This window comes from Vipera berus (assembly GCF_964194415.1).
Source record: "Vipera berus genome assembly, chromosome: Z".
NCBI classification, from domain to species: Eukaryota; Metazoa; Chordata; class Lepidosauria; order Squamata; family Viperidae; genus Vipera; species Vipera berus.
The window spans coordinates 123601273-123620293 of NC_138205.1; the positions used below are offsets into that span (position 1 = coordinate 123601273).

The 19021-nt window shown below is 39.7% G+C and overlaps 1 protein-coding gene across 1 annotated transcript in view; it reads right to left on the reverse strand.

The window, feature by feature from the left end:
- DPP6 (dipeptidyl peptidase like 6) overlaps window positions 1-19021 on the reverse strand; it is a gene marked incomplete at both ends in the record, with an annotated part of 250083 nt that overhangs the window by 78816 nt on the left and 152246 nt on the right. The window contains 2 exons of the mRNA XM_081346284.1: window positions 5724-5844; window positions 16801-16882. Coding sequence (XP_081202410.1) covers window positions 5724-5844; window positions 16801-16882 — 203 coding nt within the window. The remainder of the gene's footprint in view (window positions 1-5723; window positions 5845-16800; window positions 16883-19021) is intronic.

Here is a 19021-nt window from a genome sequence, read left to right on the forward strand (position 1 = left end):
GGCGGTGTACAGGGCAATACAATAAAATACAATATATAAAAATTAAAAGAAATATTAAATACAGTAGCCCAATTAAATAAATTAATACAAAATGTTAAAATACCCCTAAACCCATCAAACCAGGCCGGCTTGTTCAAATAAATATGTTTTTAGGTCACGTCGGAAGGAGCGAAGGTCGGGAGCCGTCCAGAGCTCCACCGGTAAACGGTTCCAAAGGTCTGGCGCGCCCACAGAGAACGCCCTCCCCCTGGGGGCCGCCAGTCGACACTCTTTGACCGACGGCACCCTAAGGAGGCCCTCTCTCTCTCTCTGAGAACTCCACCAACCAGGGTGAGCTAGCCAGCTGGAGTTAGCTATCGAAGGTCAGACAAAAGGAATGAATATCATGATATTATAAGCAAAGAAAGGGTATGCAGGTATATGTCTGCATTTCTAAAACTTGTATAACATGTTTTGAGGCTTTCCAACCTCCAACGCTTGTGAGTCGAGACAAAGAAGGCTATTTATCTGTCTCAGCAATGAAGCTGCCTATTCACTCTCTTATTACACTGCTTTATGGGGACAATTAGCTTGTACCTTACCACCCAAGGGAAATGTCTTCAAGTTCTGAAACAAGCAACTGATACTGTCTCTCCTCTTCAGCTGTGAACACAGCAGGAAAGAAGGAGGCTGAAAGCACGGCCTGGGTGTTTTGATAACATGCCAATCTTGACACATTATTCCATTTATTCATATTGCCCCCTCACCTCATCTTCCAAGAACGCTGAAAGGAGCTTCGTGATCTGGCTATGCAAAGCAACGTTTGATTGATGGACGAAGGAAGAGGCCATGTAGCTGGAAATATAACTTGGCACTGCATTATAACTCTATAAGCAGATATGAAAGGATCCATCTGCCCTATTTGATCCAGAATGGCCTTCCTGCAAACACAAGGGCTCCTCTGCTGACAGCATCATCATCACTTAACAACTGCGTGCAAATGCATCCTGGCACTCCAAAAAGAAGAAAACAACAGCTAGCCTAAAGTCATGAGCGAGGGCATGTCATAATTAAAACTGATCACAACTGAAATGGAAATTTATTTATTTAATTTAATTAAATTTTTATACCGCCCTATTCCCTAAGGACTCAGGGCGGTTTACAGGGCAACATAAAATACAATATAAAAATAGTATAAAATTAAAATAGATTAACTTAATTAAGCCCAACAATTAAAACAATATTAAAAGCTAAAACCCCTTCAGTCCAGGCCTGATAGATCAAAAAACCAGGTTTTCAGGTCCCGGTGAAATGAACGCAGATCGGGGGCATATTATCTAACTTTCAATATCATAATTTTCAGATTGGGGCACCAACCTTTCCCAAGGTGTTTAAATATCCTGATGTAAAAGCCTAAAGCCCACAGAAGATTAAAATTAACCGTAATAGACTGATAAAGTGTCAGCGCATCTGGATAAACCAGACAGAAAACTCTCTCTCTCTCTCTCCTTCAAGTCATATCTAATTTTTCTCAAGAGAAGTCTACCAAAGTGGGGAAATTCCTATGATAAGCAGAACTTAATAAAGTAGTTAGTGTGAACTCTGCATAACTGAGTCTGATTGATCACATCTGGCACCCATCTCTCTATTATGATGTAACAGACACATCTTGTGCTAGGGCAAAATAAAAATCTATAATCAATAGATAGAAAAGCCATGGGTAACAGATTGTTGGGGGCAATTAAGCTGACTTTGTAATAATGCCGCTTGGGGGTGTGTGTGTGAAAGCCCTAATAAGCAGGCATATACATAGAATGAAGGCTACTGCTAAGCTTGTAAGCCGCCCTGAGTCTTCGGAGAAGGGCGGGATATAAATGGAATTTAAAAAAAATAAAAATAAAATAAAATATCGTAGCTAGCATGGTTGAACTGGGAATTGCAAACTATAAAACCTATAGCAGGTCGATTATTGTTAGCCACCCTGAGTTGTGTTCTAAGGTGCGCAGCCATACAAATCTAATAAATAAACAAGGTAGTGATAGAAAGGGAATTCTAAAGGAAAGCAGTAATTAATTCACATTCATCATTTGTAGAGTACTTGGTGCTTTCTGAGCTTGGTCGTTTTCTTACAGACATTTCATTACCAAACTAGGTAATATCGTTGGTGCTAGAAGCAAGTGGTTTGCCCTATCAGTGTGGGTGGGAATGGTCTTGGTGGTTCTTTGCTTGGGCTGTTTATTGTTAACTTGTTGCCAGTTCCTTGATTGGGGTACTGTTTGCTTTTTGATTATTGCTCTAATATTAATCTTGCCTAATCTCTGCTCATCTGGATGATGATTGCTGGTGAGGAGATGTTTAGATCCTTTTGTTCCCTTTTTGGTTTTTGATTGACTCTTTTGAATAGTAGGTAGATGTTGTCTATATTCCTGATGATGGCTGATTTGTCAGGGTGCCAGGTTACCTGGAGTTCTGTAGTGTTTTTGGGCTCGGCTTGGTCTCGCACCGGCCACTGCAGATCCAATGGTGCTATCTTTTTTATGTAGTAGCTGTCTTACACAACGTATGGATGTCGGAGCAACTGGTGTTTACGTGTGCCATCGTCAGACACTATGGAAACTCAGAAACAACTCCAACAACTTCAATAACATTATTACCGAAGATTTGCAGAGGAAGCTGCGTAACCTTGGCTTGCTCCAAAGCCCAGGCCTTCAGACCCCGGCATCACCAGAAGCCGACGGATGGAGGAGGGGGCATCAGAAGCGGTGCGAGAGGAAGCAGAAGCGCGGAAAACGAGCAGGGGTAAATGCTAGGTTAAAGGCTAACTTTAGTTGGCCTGCTTTACCATCTATCTTGCTAGCAAATGTTTGTTCCCTGGACAATAAATTAGATTACATCAGACTCCAGCAGGCTACACAGCGTGAGTACAGACATCTTTTAACATTTCTCTGAGTACCACTGTTGTCCCAATGTGCTTCAAGACAACGATCATCATTCCCATGCCGAAGAAACCATCTGTGTCTTGCCCCAATGACTACCGTCCTGTTGCACTTACTCCCATCATCATGAAGTACTTCGAGAGGCTCGTCATGAGGCACGTAAAGACCCTGCTGCCCATAACATTGGATCCACTGCAGCTTGCATATCACTCAAATTGTTCCACCAATGACGCCATCTCTACTACACTCCATCTAGCTTTCACTCATCTAGAAAACAAGGACTCATATGTACGCAGAGCCAGAAACATTGTGGCTGATTACACACACCCCTCATACACACACTTCACTCTTTTGCCATCTGGAAAGAGGTACAGGAGCATTCGGGCTCGGACATTCAGATTGTGAAACACTTTCTTACTACAAGCCATTAGAATTCTCAACATGAAGAAACTGGAACTATAAATACTTGTATTTGTAGTTTTTTTAAGTTTTTAGTTTAGAGATGTGTAGTTTGTGTTCTGTTCTTTTTTTGATTCGTGTCATCTGATGTAGTACCTTGGTCCTGGGGAAACGTTTTGTTTCACTGTGTACTGTACAGTATATTGTTGAAATGACAATAAAGTCTACTACTACTATTACTATTACTACTACTACTACTACTACTACTATTACTACTAGGATGGTCATAGTTTCCCAGTTGAAATTATGGTTAGGTCTTTTCATGTTTTTTGAAAATTTTAACAGAGAGCACCAGTTCAACCCTAAGCTATAGATATTCTAATAGTTTCGTCGTCGTCATCATCATCATCATCATCATCATCATCATCATCATCATCATCATTTCCATCATCTAATATAATGGTAGGAAGCAGAAAAGTATTTTAGTGCTCCTTTGGCCAAGTTATCACAGTTATCTGACCGTTTTAGGAGTCTATGCATTTTAAATACTGTTGTTGGGGCTATCATCTTCTGAATTTAGGCAGCAAAATATCAAGGGCCAGCCCTGAGAAAATCGATATCTTTTTCCAGGTCTTCATGGAAAGAGTGAATCAACATGGTCTTTCCATTCTAAAGTAGGGACAGAAGATAGAGCAGATTTTATCTATGACCTATTTCAGTATTCAGGTATCAAAACCTATTAACAGACACAGAAAACGATTGAAGTCCTGATTAAGAGGGAAAGCTCAAAGGATAGCAAATTGATTCCATTTGAGTTCCCCCTTTTTTGCCCCTAGTCTCTCACACAATCCTATCAATTTCTAGGAATTCTGCAGAACATGTTTGAAAAACCTTGATCTATTTCCTTTGGACCATGAAGTAGCTACTGCTTGCCTGAGATTTTTTTTAAAAGAAGTCTGAGACTTTTCTATTGCAGCAAAGTATTTATTGTATAGTTCACAGTCAGGATCACTTTATTATACATCATGTAAACAACAGTTGTTTACATTTTCTTTTCTGTTTGATTATGAATTCAACTGAAGTCATAATAGTAAGCCTTGGGGAATTCTACTTCAGCTTTTCCTGGTTTGTTGTTTTTCAGATAGAGCTGAATTCAACAAATTAGACATTAGGAAGAACTTCTTGACAATAAGAGAGAGCAGTTAGCGGCATATATTATTATATAGAGTGGTTTCTTCCCTGTCACTAGAGGTTTTTCTAGAAAGGCTGGATAGTCACCTGTGTAGGGCTTGGAATTCCTGATCTTTTAGGCCCGTTTCAACTCTGTGATTCTATAAGCCCTAGAAGATGTGGTCCATATAGCTAGTCCAAAGTAACACTGAAGAATGTCTAGACTTTTTAGAAGTAGACTGCAAGTCCCAATGAAGCAGGATAGGATGCAATGAAAAAACATGCTTATAAGAAAGAAATGTTTCAGATCACTGGTTTTCAATACAGATCACCACAAAGAATGGATATACCATTTGTTTTATTCTTGGGGAAAAATCAATAGTAGGTTGACATTCTTGGGGTAGTCAGGAGATTGTCTTGTCTCTACAAGTAGTCCTTATTTGCTACCCATAATTGGGACCGACAACCCCATTGCTAAATAAAATGGCCATAAAGCGAAATGTCACATGACTGCACTGACTTATGACATCAGTTCCACTGTGGTCATGAAGAAAATCACCACAGGTTAAGTGGACTTGTAAGTTCCTGCCAGCTTCCTTGTTGACTTTGCTTGTTGGAATCTGGCTGTGAATGTTGCAAATGGAGATCACATGACACTGGGACCATCAAAAGCATGTGAGAGTCATAAACCTATGACCATGAGGATGCAGAAACAACCACAACTTTTAGGATCTGTTCTTAGCATTGTCATAACTTCTAATAGCTGATGAACAAGTACTTGGTAACCAAGGATTATCTACAATGCTTGTTGGACATGTGCTTTTAGGGAGGGAAGGAAAGAAAGAAAGAAAAAAGAAGGAAGGAAGGAAAGGAGGAAAGCAAGCAAGCAAGAAAAAGGTTGGAAAGAAAACTATGAGAAAAAGCTGAAGAATTTAACATTTCTCATTCATACAACATGATTTAGAGGTGTTATGAATAACTGTCATTCCATGTTTCAAAGTACAAAATGATTTTGACTAAAAGTTAGTCATAATGGTACAAATTGCAAGACAATAAAAGAGAGGGGTGTAGACTTTATTCCAATAAACATTTTTACAGAATTTGAATCAAAGCTATCATCATAGGAAGTTGGACCAGAAGCTCTTCCTATAATTATTTAATGTAATTATTTAATGTAATGTGAAAGAAGTCATCTCAGAAATATTAAGCAATTAGCCAACTTTTCAATTCTCATCTTACCTTCATATAGCCAATCGCTGAGTCCGTTAAAAATAACTTTGTCTTTTCCAGTGGAGACTACACGGATGGCTTGTTTCCCCATATGGGCACAGTAGTAGATGTTGTTTTCAAATATAAATATCTAGGCAAAAAAGCAAAAATCAACAATAATTAACACAGAAAGCTCAACAGCAAGCTATGCTGTAGTTACTGACGCTCTAATGGGCATATGACCTCTGATCTCCTCTTTGTAAACTGAACATCAACATCAACTTTTATAATTGAGGTTATTCTTCTATATGATGGTTAACTGTAAAGGAGAAAATTCCTTGGTTAAGCAGCCCTGAGCATACCTCCTTAATAGAGGATAATTCATATGTTTCACAGAGGGTGGTTTTATGCATGTGAGGAGGCTTAAAATTAAAACTCTACTTTACGGAGAATAGTATTGCAATTAGGACATAAATGTTGCATGTAAACAAAGCTATCCTAGAGCCTTCAAATTAATAAAAAAAATAGTAGGTAATAATTAATAACGAAAAATGCTGGAGAATCATAATTTACATGTATCCATTTATATGGCCTATTCATAAATTCCTAAGTTTGGGGCCCAGCATTTCTAGCACTTTATTGAAAATTGAAATTAATTGTTAATTGATACTTGTTTGCAACTCCTACTGACTAAAAACATAAAAGGAATAATATGCTATTCTTCTGCTTAGAGCAGGGGTCACCAACCTGTGGTCCATGGCCCACTACCGGGCCATGGGCTGTTGGCCATTGGGCCCAGTGAGTGGCTGGCCAGTGCATGTGTGTGTGCGTGCTCGCACCATCTCTCGTGCTAGTGTTGTGGCGTTGCGCGGGCAGTAGCAATGCCATGAGCATCGGGCAGGTGCTAGCGTTGCCACAAGTGCACCCCCCCACTCATGCTAGTGTCGCGGCATCATGCCAGTGCTAGTATCTCTGCAAGCACAACATCCCCACTTGTGCTAGCATTGCAACATTGCATAGGCGTTAACATCGCCAGAGCACCGCATGGGCACTCATGGCCTTGTTTGCATTGTGCGTGCAATCAAGGCCCCGTTTGTGTGCATGTGGCCCCATTGGCATCTCCCCCCTCCCCCGGGCCACTAACCCAGAAAGGTTGGGCCCCTCCTGGCTTAAAGGGTACTTATTTATTTATTTACTAAATTTATATGCTGCTCATTTCTCTATTGAGCAATTCTGGATGGCAAATAGTATTTATTGTAATGTTCTATATTACATTCTATATTACAAAGAATTGAGGCCTTTGAACTATGGTGCTGGAGAAGACTCCTGCAAGTCCCTTGGAGTGCAAGGAGATCAAACTGGTCAGTCCTAGAGGAGATCAACCCTGACTGCTCTTTAGAAGGCCAGATCCTGAAGCTGAAACTCAAATACTTTGGCCACCAAATGAGAAGGAAGGACTCACTGGAGAAGAGCCTAATGCTGGGAAAGGTTGAGGGCAAGAGAAGAAGGGGACGACAGAGAATGAGGTGGCTGGATGGAGTCACTGAAGCAGTAGGCATGAGCCTAAATGGACTCCAGAAGATGGTAGAGGACAGGAATGCCTGGAGGAACATTGTCCATGAGTTCGTGATGGGTCGGACACGACTTCACAACTAACAACAACAACAATATTTAATAGATCAATTTATTTCATGAACTAGGAGAAATTAGTGGTCCACTAGGAGACCATACCTAATCTTTCTTTTTCATCTGGAAACCATTTCTTAAGAGACTATATACATTAATAATTGAATAACATTTTTGCTATCTACAAAACCATCAACAGTAGAGAAATTATTAAGTGGCTACAACCAGTGGCTACTCAGTGGTAAAGTACAGTCCTCAACTTGAAGACAGCATACCCTTGATATAGATAAATGTTATATAAGACTTATATAGTTCCTTTTCAAATAAGGCGATAGGACCCAAAACAACAATAAAATAATATTTGGTGTGCAGTTTAGCGCTCCATAAATCAGAATGCATTTATGGGCCTACAGTCCTGTGAGGGTGGAGGTTTGTTCTCCAAATTTGTGGGTTGGTTTCCGAACATTTCTTTACCAGGCTAAATAACATCTCCAGTGGAGCTTAGGGAAAGTCAGTGCCAGTGTTCTTGTGTTTATAAGAGCTTCAGATGTGCAGGTGTCAACTGAGGGTCTTGTGATGGCTCTTGTGATGGGTCAAGTGTGAGTCATCAGTGAGAATCTTGTGATGGGTCTTGTGATGAGGTTACATCAGGTCAGTATGATTGGGAGGTGAACCGCTGATGGGGGGGAGTTGAAAGGATTGATTGAGGGTCAGTGCTGTCTCTGGTTGGCTGTGTGGTTTGGATTCTGAGGGGTTTGTAGCCTGATTGCAGGTCAATGTTTCTGTTGATGGAATTGCTTGTGGTAAGCCAGGCTTTGATGAACTCAGAAGCTCGGAGGGTGGTAGCCGATGATTTTTGTGTTGCTCCAATTGAACTGGTGTTGTTTGATGTTGGTGTGGGTAAAGATTAAGAATTTAAAATAGTGGCATTTGACTGCCAGCCGGTGTTCGTGGATTCTGGTTTTTAATGTGATGTTTGTCCCACATAGAATTGGTTCTAATGCTTATAGTAGATTTTGTAGATCACATTATTTCTTTCATCATTCTGTATCTTGTCTTTGGTTCTGGATAATTCCTGGCGGAGTTTGGCTGTGGGTTTGTGGGCTATTCTTATTCTCAGGAGTTGGAGAATTCTGGCTGCCATTTCCAACACCCCCTTTGTGTATGGTAGGGTTAGTTTTAGCATGATGGTTGGCTGTGTGGTACACTGTGGTTTGGGTGTGGTGTGTTGGAATACAAAGTTTTTGGATAGCCATTACAGGGAAAGATGTCAACAAAATGTAATGAAACATTCGGAAACCAACCCCCAAGCTTGGTAAATGAACCTTCACCCTCATCCTGCACCCAAGCTACAGATATTTGCCACTACTGCAAACCTACAGTCCTGTCCTCAGGTTTTACAAAATCCCTAGAATCGACAACATAAATCAGGTCTTTAGACTTTTCTATCTTGAACAGAATAGAATAGAATAGAAATAGAAATAGAAATAATAGAAAGGGACCTTGGAGGTTTTCTAATCCAGCCCCCTGCTCAAGCAGGAGAACCTATACCATTTCAGACAAGTGACTGTCCAGTCTCTTCTTAAAAATCTCCAATAATGGAGTGCCCACGATTTCTGAAGGCAAACTGTTCCACTGGTTAATTGTTCTTACTGTTAGGAAGTTTTTGCCTTAATTCCAGGTTGCTTCTCTCTTTGGTCAGTTTCCAACCATTGTTTCTTGTCCTGCCCTCTGGTGCTTTGAAGAATAGTTTGACATCCTCTTCTTTGTGGCAACCCCTGAGATACTGGAACACTGCTAATGTCCCCCCTATTTCTTCTTTAGACTAAACCACAGGTCTGCAACCCGCGGCTCCGGAGCCACATGCGGCTCTTTCAGCTGTCTCCTGTGGCTCCCAGTCCTCTGCCATGTGCAGTCCAAAAAAAAAAAGTGGGACTAAAAGAGTTCAACCAATCAATTCAAATATGCAGGGTAGGTGCATATCTCGCCTTGGCTCCACTCTTCAGTCAAACCCTGTTTTGCACATGCGCGCATGTATGCACATGTGCACACATTTTTTGCAGCTCCCAGTTTTTCCTTTTGTGAGGGAACCGGTTCCGAGTGGCTCTTTCACTGTTTCAGGTTGCTGACCTCTGGACTAGACAAACCCAAGTCCTGCAGCCGTTCTTCATATGTTTTAGTCCACATTTAGCTTTAAAATACATCTGGGATTAATTTAATATGGATGTCCAGAGATATGACCAGCAAATCATCATCAGAGCACTATTTAGTTATTTATTACAAAAATATCTAGGCCTATCCATACCAGTAAAGCTCAGAGTAAGTTTATTATTTATCTTTATGTATGTCTTATGGCTTGGTGGATGCACTTCATCTATCTTGCAGAGGTTTATGGAGAAGAACTATCTGCCATATTGAGACATTGCTGAGATTCAATTAGTCACTTTGATTAGATAAGTGTAGACTCTGCTGATGTGCAGAAATAGTCCTATATGGTCTGAACTAAAAGAAGCAGAAGGCTATTATTTATGTAGACAGGAAGAATGCAGGGAACATATAATAAGAGGTCTGGAGACTGATGAACAGGGAACTAGGTATGTCTGCCTAATGAAGAGAAGGTTTAGGGGTGACATGATAGCAGTCTTCCAATATTTGAGGGGCTCTGTCCTAATACTAAGCTGCAGTTTTCTGCATCCAGTTTATAAAAAAGGAAGCTATAGAAAATAAAATTAGCTTTCTGTTCAGATTGTGCTAATTACAACAGTGAAAATAATGGAGATATATTTCAACCAGAGAAAAAGTTGGAATGGATACGGAAATGCAGAAATTATGTTTTAATTTCCATAGCTGTTCTAACGGGTTAATATGAGGCTAAATCATAAAGCAAGGATTAAAACAAAACAAATGTTACAAATTTCAATCTTTTTGCAGTTACCTTTTTTAACAGTTTCACGCAATAAATATATAATAAGATATATTCAAATAAAATGCCCCCTACTTTCCAAGCCCCTTCTATTATGCAAGACATTGGAACTAGCACAAAGCAGAATGAAATTCAATTAAGGAGCCAGTATGATGCATCAGCTGTGATAGAAAGGGACTAATTGAGAGAACAAAATCTCTGCCAATTCTGTGGAAGCTTGGAAAGGAATTGGAAGTCCCTACGTGTCATTCATTTGATTTTCTGTGCTTAAGAGTGTTATGCCTAAACTCAGGAACCCCAAATTTATTATTAACACCCAAAGTCACTCATCGCTTCTCATCTGACCTTACAGAACTGCTGTGAGAAACAAAAAAAAGATAAATTGCCCTGAATAAAGGTAGTAATATTCTACCGAGGAAGTCATTACCATTGATAATGTTTGTATGATTGGGTGTTAGAGCTGTCACTCAAAGCATGGGAATACAGGGTTACCTCCTCCCAGAAAATCATTACCATTGATAATGCTTGTGTGATGATTGGGTGTTAGACCTGTCACTCAGAGCATGGGAACGCAGGGTGCCTCCTCCCAGTTTATATTCTGGAAGGAAAGGAGTCCAAAGGAAGAGACACTGGGAGATGAAGGTAAAAAGACAGAAAAGTTTGGAGTCCTGGTCCTGGGAAAATATCCAACTGTGTGGGCTGGTTGTGTCATGGCAAAACCGCCCCTCCCCAATTGCTGGCAATGGAAAAAAAAGTCGCGATACATCGCGGCACATCATGTGACGATGTGAGTTTGACGCCCCTGGCTTAAAACAACCCTTCTCAACTGGGGTTCCACAAGATGTCACTCGGTATGCCATGAAAAAATTGTGATAAAAAAAAATCACTCCATATTCCATGAAAAGTCATGCTTAAAAAAACACTTTTTGAACTTCACACGCCACACTCACAATGAGGGAACTTTTATGTGATGTGACTTAGCTGCCAGCGTGCAGCTTTCGCCTTGTTGTAAATGCTGTGAAACATGGATTGTTTAGGTTAGAAATGAATTGCACTGTGAAATTTTCATCATTTTATGGGTGATTTTTATACAGGGAATTCCTGAAGTCTGAAATTTATTACAGACATAAAGTTATTACACACACATAAACACACAAACACACACACACACAAACACACACACACACAAACACACACACACACACACACACACACACACACACACACACACGACAAAACTACATTTTCGGTATGAAGGCCTTTGAAATTATTTTAACAATCTAAGGATTAGGACAGACTTCAAAAATACTTATTTACGATCTATCCTCAAAGTTACAACTGCTGCCCCCTACTGACACAATGACGCGATTATATTTTGGGTAACTGGGCAACTAACTAGCTCACATTTACAACTAGTTGCAGCATTCCATGATCACATGATTTATGTCATATTTTTTTTACATTTTCCAATTGAACATGCTGAATTTGCTTAACAACCACATGATTGGCCTAAAGATTTGCTTTATCACCAACATAAAAAAGTTGTAAAATAAAATTTGGAAACAAGGTACCTTTGACTTCCGACCTCAGTGACTGATGACTAAAATTTTTATAGGCAGTCCTTGACCTATGACCACAATAAAATCTGGAATTTTGAAGGATTACCTGTTTTGCTAAGGCCTGTATTAAAAAAAATCAAAAGTTTCCTTTGGTGAGCACTTACGCAGAGGGAAAAAGAGTTAAGTATACAAATGACCTAGTCCTAGATAAAATAATGCACAACATGTGTGCACTTAAAATAAAATTATGACTGAACATCAAACAAGACCAATTTTCTTATAATAGTGGCCATATGTTATTTTAAAAGTCTATTTTTCATGTCTGGAAATACAAAACTCAATTTAGTGGCATTATCAATTGCAGATATTTTAAGATGTGTTCTTTGCAACTATCTGTTGCATCTGTAGCAATGATTTTTTTTTACCGTGAAATGCTTAACACCCTATTAGGAAAATGGATGCAATTTCTGCCTCTTTACAAATTAGTTTAAGATAGCGTTCTCTTTCTGCAACAGCCTCTTAGAACTGATGCACAAAAATCAGCAACATATTGACAAGTAGTAAAATCTCCAATGGCCACTTCCCTGGTGGAGAAACACCACATCAGAACACTGTTTTTCATCAGAAATATTCAACATTGATGCATGGAATAATAAGAAAGAACACTAGACTAGAAATCACTACATACAGCTAGTCCTCGACTTGCATCAGTCCGTTTAGTGACCATTCAAAATTGCATCAGCACTGGAAAAAGTGACATGAACATGTTTCACACTTACAACCGTTGCACCATTCCCATGGTCACGTGATAAAAATTCAAACCCTTGGCAACTAACATATATTTATGATGACTGTAGTGTCCCCTCTGACTAGCAAAATCAATGGAGAAACCAGATTCATTTAACAACCGTGTTACTCATTTAACACCTGCAATTATTCACTTAACAACTGTGGCAAGAAACACCGTAAAATGGGGCAAATTTCACTTAACCACTGTCTTGCTTAGCAATGGAAATTTTGGGCTCAATTGTGCTCGTAAGTTGAGGACTGCCAGTACCACACGAGGACTATGGCAAGAAAAATGGGGCAAAACTCACTTAGCAAATGAGTGGGAATAGAAATTTGGGGTTCCATTGCAGTTATAAGTTGAGGACTGCCTGTACAGTGAGTTGTTGATAATGATCACTTAGACATATTTGTTTGTTTGCTAGATTTTTAGCCTGCAGACCCTCCACAGCTTACTCCAGGGGTTCCAACTTTGGTGCTTTTTCAGGAGGCAGCTGGACTTCCTTTGGGACAACCATGACCTGGGTGACTGAGAATCTGCATAGACACTTAGCTATGCACTTTGGGATAAACACCCTTCGAATGGTGCAGGAGTACGAACGGATTTCCAGAAAACATTGCAGACTACAGGAACCATTTGTGCTTCACTTTGGGATGCAGACAACACAGACTCATCCCCAACAGCCTCCACCTGTCTTCAACAGTGAAGGGACACAGGGCAGAAAACATCCTGCAGCCAAGAAGGCTCCACACCCATTTGCACTACTCAGGTAGACACCAATAAGCCCCCAGGTAGCACTAACGACTCTCTAAAAGAAGGCCACTGACCAGCTGTCTGCAAGGAATATAAATATAAATCCTTCCATTCCCCACCATACAGCCAGAGCCGAAGAAGCTTCTTAGATGAGAAGCAAAACATCTTCAAAAGAAAAACAAGAAAGCCTCCTGAAAAAGCAGCTTTGGGTCATTAAGCAAATCTAACTTCCTCCACTGACTTGGCCGGGAAGGTCACAAATAGTGATCACACAACCCTGGGATGTTGCAACCATCATAAATATATGCTGGTTACCAAGTGTACAAATGCTGATTACATGACTGTGAGGATGCTGTGACAGTCATAAGTGTAAAAAGTGGTCATGTCACTTTTTTTTAGCGCCATTATAGCTTCAATCACTAAACAAAAGATTCTAAGTCAAGGACTGCCTCATTGGAGAATGAATTTGAAAACATGCAGAATAAATGCTCTAACCACCAGTTTATGTGACTTTGCATAAACTTTGAAACTTGTTGAGGTACTCGATCTCTTTCTAAAGCTGAAACAAGCTCTAAAGCTTCTACTAAAACTAACATAGGTTTTATTTTAATTTTTGGAACAGCAGCTCATATTAACCTTTAAAACTCAGAAGGATTTTCTGCATATAATATCTTTAATACCCAAAAAGCTGACAATGTTTGGGGCAAAAATAATGTTGTGCCTAATCTGCAGCAAAAAAAAATATCTTCTTTGTATTGAATGCTGAAGCAAAAAAACAACAGCTCATTTGGAATCTTAAAATTATCATATATTGATGCTTCTCTGAGGACCTAGTGATTTTTAGCCTTAAAATCTCTCCTCTGCATATTTCTTTTTTAAAAGTAGTCTAACTCTTGCTCACATCTTTTCTAGGACTTGGCAACAAAGTCTGCAAATTTTAGCTGCTTATAGATATAGAAAACTTTTTTAATGTTTTCAGATGTTTAATTCTGTCTTTAATACTTTCTATGGCTATGTAGAATATTGTTCCTGGGCTTCTAAAATAGTTACAACTTATGGCTATAATTGGGACTGTAATTTCAGTTGCTAAATGATAATGTCATTAAGTCACGTTACTGGACCTGATTTTACAGTCACTTGGTGATCATGGTGATTAAGCAAATCTGGCTTCCCCAATTAACATTGCTTGTTGGAAACCAGCTGGGAAGATCGAAAATTACAATCACGTGTCTGCAGGTTGTTGCCACCAGTTGTATATGTGAGCTGGTTGCCAAGCATCTGATCTGTGATCAAATGGGATGGTATGATGGTCATAACTTCAAGGACAGATTGCAAATCACTTTTTTTGATGCCTTTGTAACTATGAACCACCGTTTCATGGATTGTAAATTGGGGACTACCTGTACTTTTGCATGTTAACTACCTTGTTATATTGTCCCTAGAATTCATTAGTCAAAGTGGCCTTTAATATGCACTCTGTGCTTTAAATTTCTACAAAATGGATTATCTTGTATTCGGTAACCTAATATCACTGATGATTATGTAGGGCATCACTGTAAATTAAATTTTCTTCTTGTGAAATGACACACACTGGTTCATTATTGCATCTTTGGCAAAGTGGTTTGACAAAGTCAAAACAAGGTTTTTGAATTAGGAGTGGGATGCAGAGTTAGTGATAAATTCATTCATACGAAAAACAAAATTAAAATGTGCAAAATTCCTGGCTCCTCATGATTGAAAAAGCCCACTAGGAAACATCTCCTGGTTAGATCTCCTCTGCATCAGTGGCTGAACAACTTGAACTAACAAGTTGAAATCTCTACTTTGTGAAGTGCCTCATTATTATTATTATTATTCATTGGAGGATTGTTTACTGCTTTATTGTTATTCTGGAATTACTCCTGGTGTTTATCCAAGAAGAAAACAACATTTCCACTAATGCCGACAAAGCAAGCCACCTTATATTTATACAGACAGCAAATTCTGTTCCCTTGTAGCACTGATGATGGTACCTAATTTGGTAATGAAAGGTCTGCAAGAAAATCACCAAGGACCTCACAGTTCAACCCTGAGACACAAATATTCTCTTGGTTCCTTAAACTGTTTGACCCCCATTGCCCTTTTCCCAGTCTTGAATAATGCCATTGCCAAGAAAACAAGATTAAAAATTACTCCATGTGCTACATGATATGCCCAAATTATCCTCACCACTGCTCTAGCTCATGAGAAGAGGATGATCTGATTGGTAAATAAATCAAATGATCTGATTGGTAAAAGGATTAATGAGGGCACAGCATTCAATTTTTGATTCGACTTTTTAAATGTTTGCTCAGATTACTTTCCTGTTTCCCGTCTTATGATGAGACTGTTGGCTGCCTAGGAAATTTCATAGTACAGAATTGAAACAAACAAACAAACACACTACAGGTAGTTCTCAACTTACAACCATTTGTTTAGTGGCTATTTGAAGTTACAATGGCACTGAAGAAGTGATTGATGATTGTTTTTCACCGTTGCAGCATCCTCATGATCAAAATCCAGACACTTGGCAACTGGCATGTATTTATGACAGTTGCAGTGTCCCAGGATTATGGGATCACCTTTTGAGACCTTCTGACAAGCAAAGTCAATGGGGCAGCCAGGTTCACTTAACAATTTTGTTACTAACTTAACAACTGCAGTGTTTTACTCAACAACAGTGGCAAGAAGTCATAAAATGGAACGAAACTCACTTAGCAACGGCCTAGCTTAGCAATAAAAATTTGGGACTCAGATGAGGTTGTAAGCCAGCTCCTGTGACTCCTACAGAGAGGTTCTTCTTTGCTGTGTCCAACACAATGTCTAGAGATGAAGATCCTTGAGTTTTAGTCAAGGAAATACAAGGAGGTGGGGGGAGGTGGGCAGCAGAGATAAGTTGCAGTTGACTTTGGACCAAGAAATCTTTTCTATCACCATAATGTACTTGAATGGCCTTGATCTTCCTTCTCTCAGTTCTGTTAGGTTTTTCTTCACACCCAATAGTCTTTAATGATTGGGGGCGGGGGGGGGCGGGGGGGGGGAAACGAGAACCTGGATTTCCCCACTCGTAGTTCAGGAGCTTCTCCACGGCATCACCCAGGCTCTGAATTCACAGAGAGAGAGACTGGCCCTAGACCCCGAGTGAATTTCTGTGGCTAAGAAGGGGTTAGAACAAAGTCTCAATTACAGCCCTAAACTCTTCTGCTACGCTGGCTTTTAGCGTATGAATTCTTGATTCTCAGTGATTCATGATCACTGAGAAGCCAATTGGTCTTGCTGTTAGACAAGCGCTATCGGTGCTGAGTTAAGTCCTATCAGCAACGAAGCTGTGTGGTTAAATCAGCAAAGGAAGCCAAGAGGCTACGTGGGATCCCTTTTATTCACATTTGTAAGTGACTTTGCAGCAAAGAAGAAAAAAAGTCAGGGAGAACAGTTTCTTACCAACTGCTGGCCTTTGGGTCCCCATCCTGCATACTGGAGCTTTGCATTGGTAACCTCAGGAGGGTAGAGATTTTGAGGATCCCTGTAAACAGATAAAACATTGGGACATTTTAATAAGATCCTGCACCTCTCCGCTGTCCTTATGGGACCTACTGTGACAAGTTCACCTCTGTAGACTTTGGAGTCTACAAAGCCGTGCTACTCTTCTGTATGCCTGTGAAACATGGATTGTCTATTGAAAGCATGCAAAACACTTCAACCATTTCCACATGACAAACCTTCATAGAATATTAGACATCAGATAAATTACAGTAAGTCCTCAACTTACGACCAGTTGAAATGACACTGGACGCCCCCCCCCACTTCCCAAAAGTACTTACAACTCAGTTCTGAAATTACAATGGCCACATAACCCAGTGGTCACATGACTATATCAGTGCATGCATAATCAGGGTTAGGGCATCAGCTGTGAATGTTTCCAAGTTAACCTAACCTGAAAATAGTTTTGTATAGTTTAGCTGAATGAATTTTTCACAGAATTATTCCAGTGGAAGGGATCTTGGAGGTCTTCTAGATCAACCCTCTGCTCAGGCAGGAAACCCTATACCATTCCAGACAAATGGTTGTTCAATTTCTTGTTAAAATTCTCCAGTGATGGAGCACCCACAACTTCTGAAGGCAAGTTGTTCCACTGATAAATTATTCTAATTATGATGAAGTTTCTCCTTAGTTCAAGATTAGTTCGCTCGCCTTGCCTTTTGGTGCTCTGGGAAATATGTTGACCCCCTCCTTGTGACAGTCCCTCAAATATTGGAATACTGCTATCATGTCTCCCCTAGTCCTTCTTTTCATTAGACTAGACTAAACTAGACTAATTCCTGTAACCATTCTTTGTATGTTTTAGCTTCCAGTCCCTTCATTATTCTTGTTGCTCTTATCTGCACTCTTTCCAGAATCTCAATATCTTTTTTATATGGTGGTGACCAGAACTGGATGCAGTATTCCACATGTGATCCTACTAAGGCTTTGTAAAGTGGTACTAGAACTTCATGTGATCATGATTCTGTCCCTCTATAAATGCAGCCTTGGATTGCACTGGCTCTTTTGGCTGTTGATGCATATTGTTGGCTTATATTTAAGTGATTATCCACTAGGACTGCAGGATCCCTTTCACAATTACTGGCATTAAGCCAGGTTTCACCTAGTCTGTACCTATACAGTTGGTTTGTCTTGCCTAAGTATAAAACCTTACTTTTATCTCCATTGAATTTTATTTTGTTAGCTAGGCCCCTGGTTCAAATCTATCAATAACTTTTTGGATCTTGAGCTTGTCTTATGGGATATTGGATATTCCTGACAGCTTAGTTTCATCTGCAAATTTGATGAGTTCCCCTTTTATTCCCTCATCTAAGTCATTTATGAAGATATTGAAGAGTACTGGGCCTAAAATGGAATCTTGGGATACTCCATTATTTACTTCCCTCCAAATAGATGTAGTTCCATCAAGGACTACATGTTGAGTACGATTTGTCAGCCAGGTACAAGCCCATCTGGTGGTACTGCTGTCTAGCCAACATTTTTCAATTTGCCAATTTGCCAAGAAGTAGGTTGTGATCTATTTTATCAAACAGATCAATAATCTAAGTATACTATGTCCACAGCATTTTGCTGATCCACTAATTTAGTCACTTTGTCAAAGAATGAAATAAGATTTATTTGGTATAATCTGTTTTTGACGAATCCATGGAGATCAAATCTGTCCATTATAAAGGAAATTAACTCTGACTGTTCTTTGGAATGATAGATAATGAAGCTGAAGCTCAAATACTTTGGCCACCAATTGAGGACTTCTTGGAAATGACCCTGATGTTGGGAAAGATTGAAGGCAAAAGTAGGGGACAGCAGAGAGATGATTAGATAGTGTCATTGATGCAACAAACATGAATTTGGGCAAACTCCTGTTTAGAGGGGAGGACAGGGGGGCCTGGCGAGCTGTTGTCCATGGGGTTGCAAAGAGTTGGATACCACTTATATTCTTTTCTATTTCTTGTTGACCTTCTGTTTGTTCTTTTGGTTTTTCCATCTTTAGTAAATGCAATCAATTTAGCATTGAAGACTCTATTTTCTTTATTTCTTTGATCATTGCTTTATGATCTAATTTGTAGAGTCTTGTCCTATGAACAAAGAGATGTGGTGTGCATTTGACACTCTAGCAATAAAT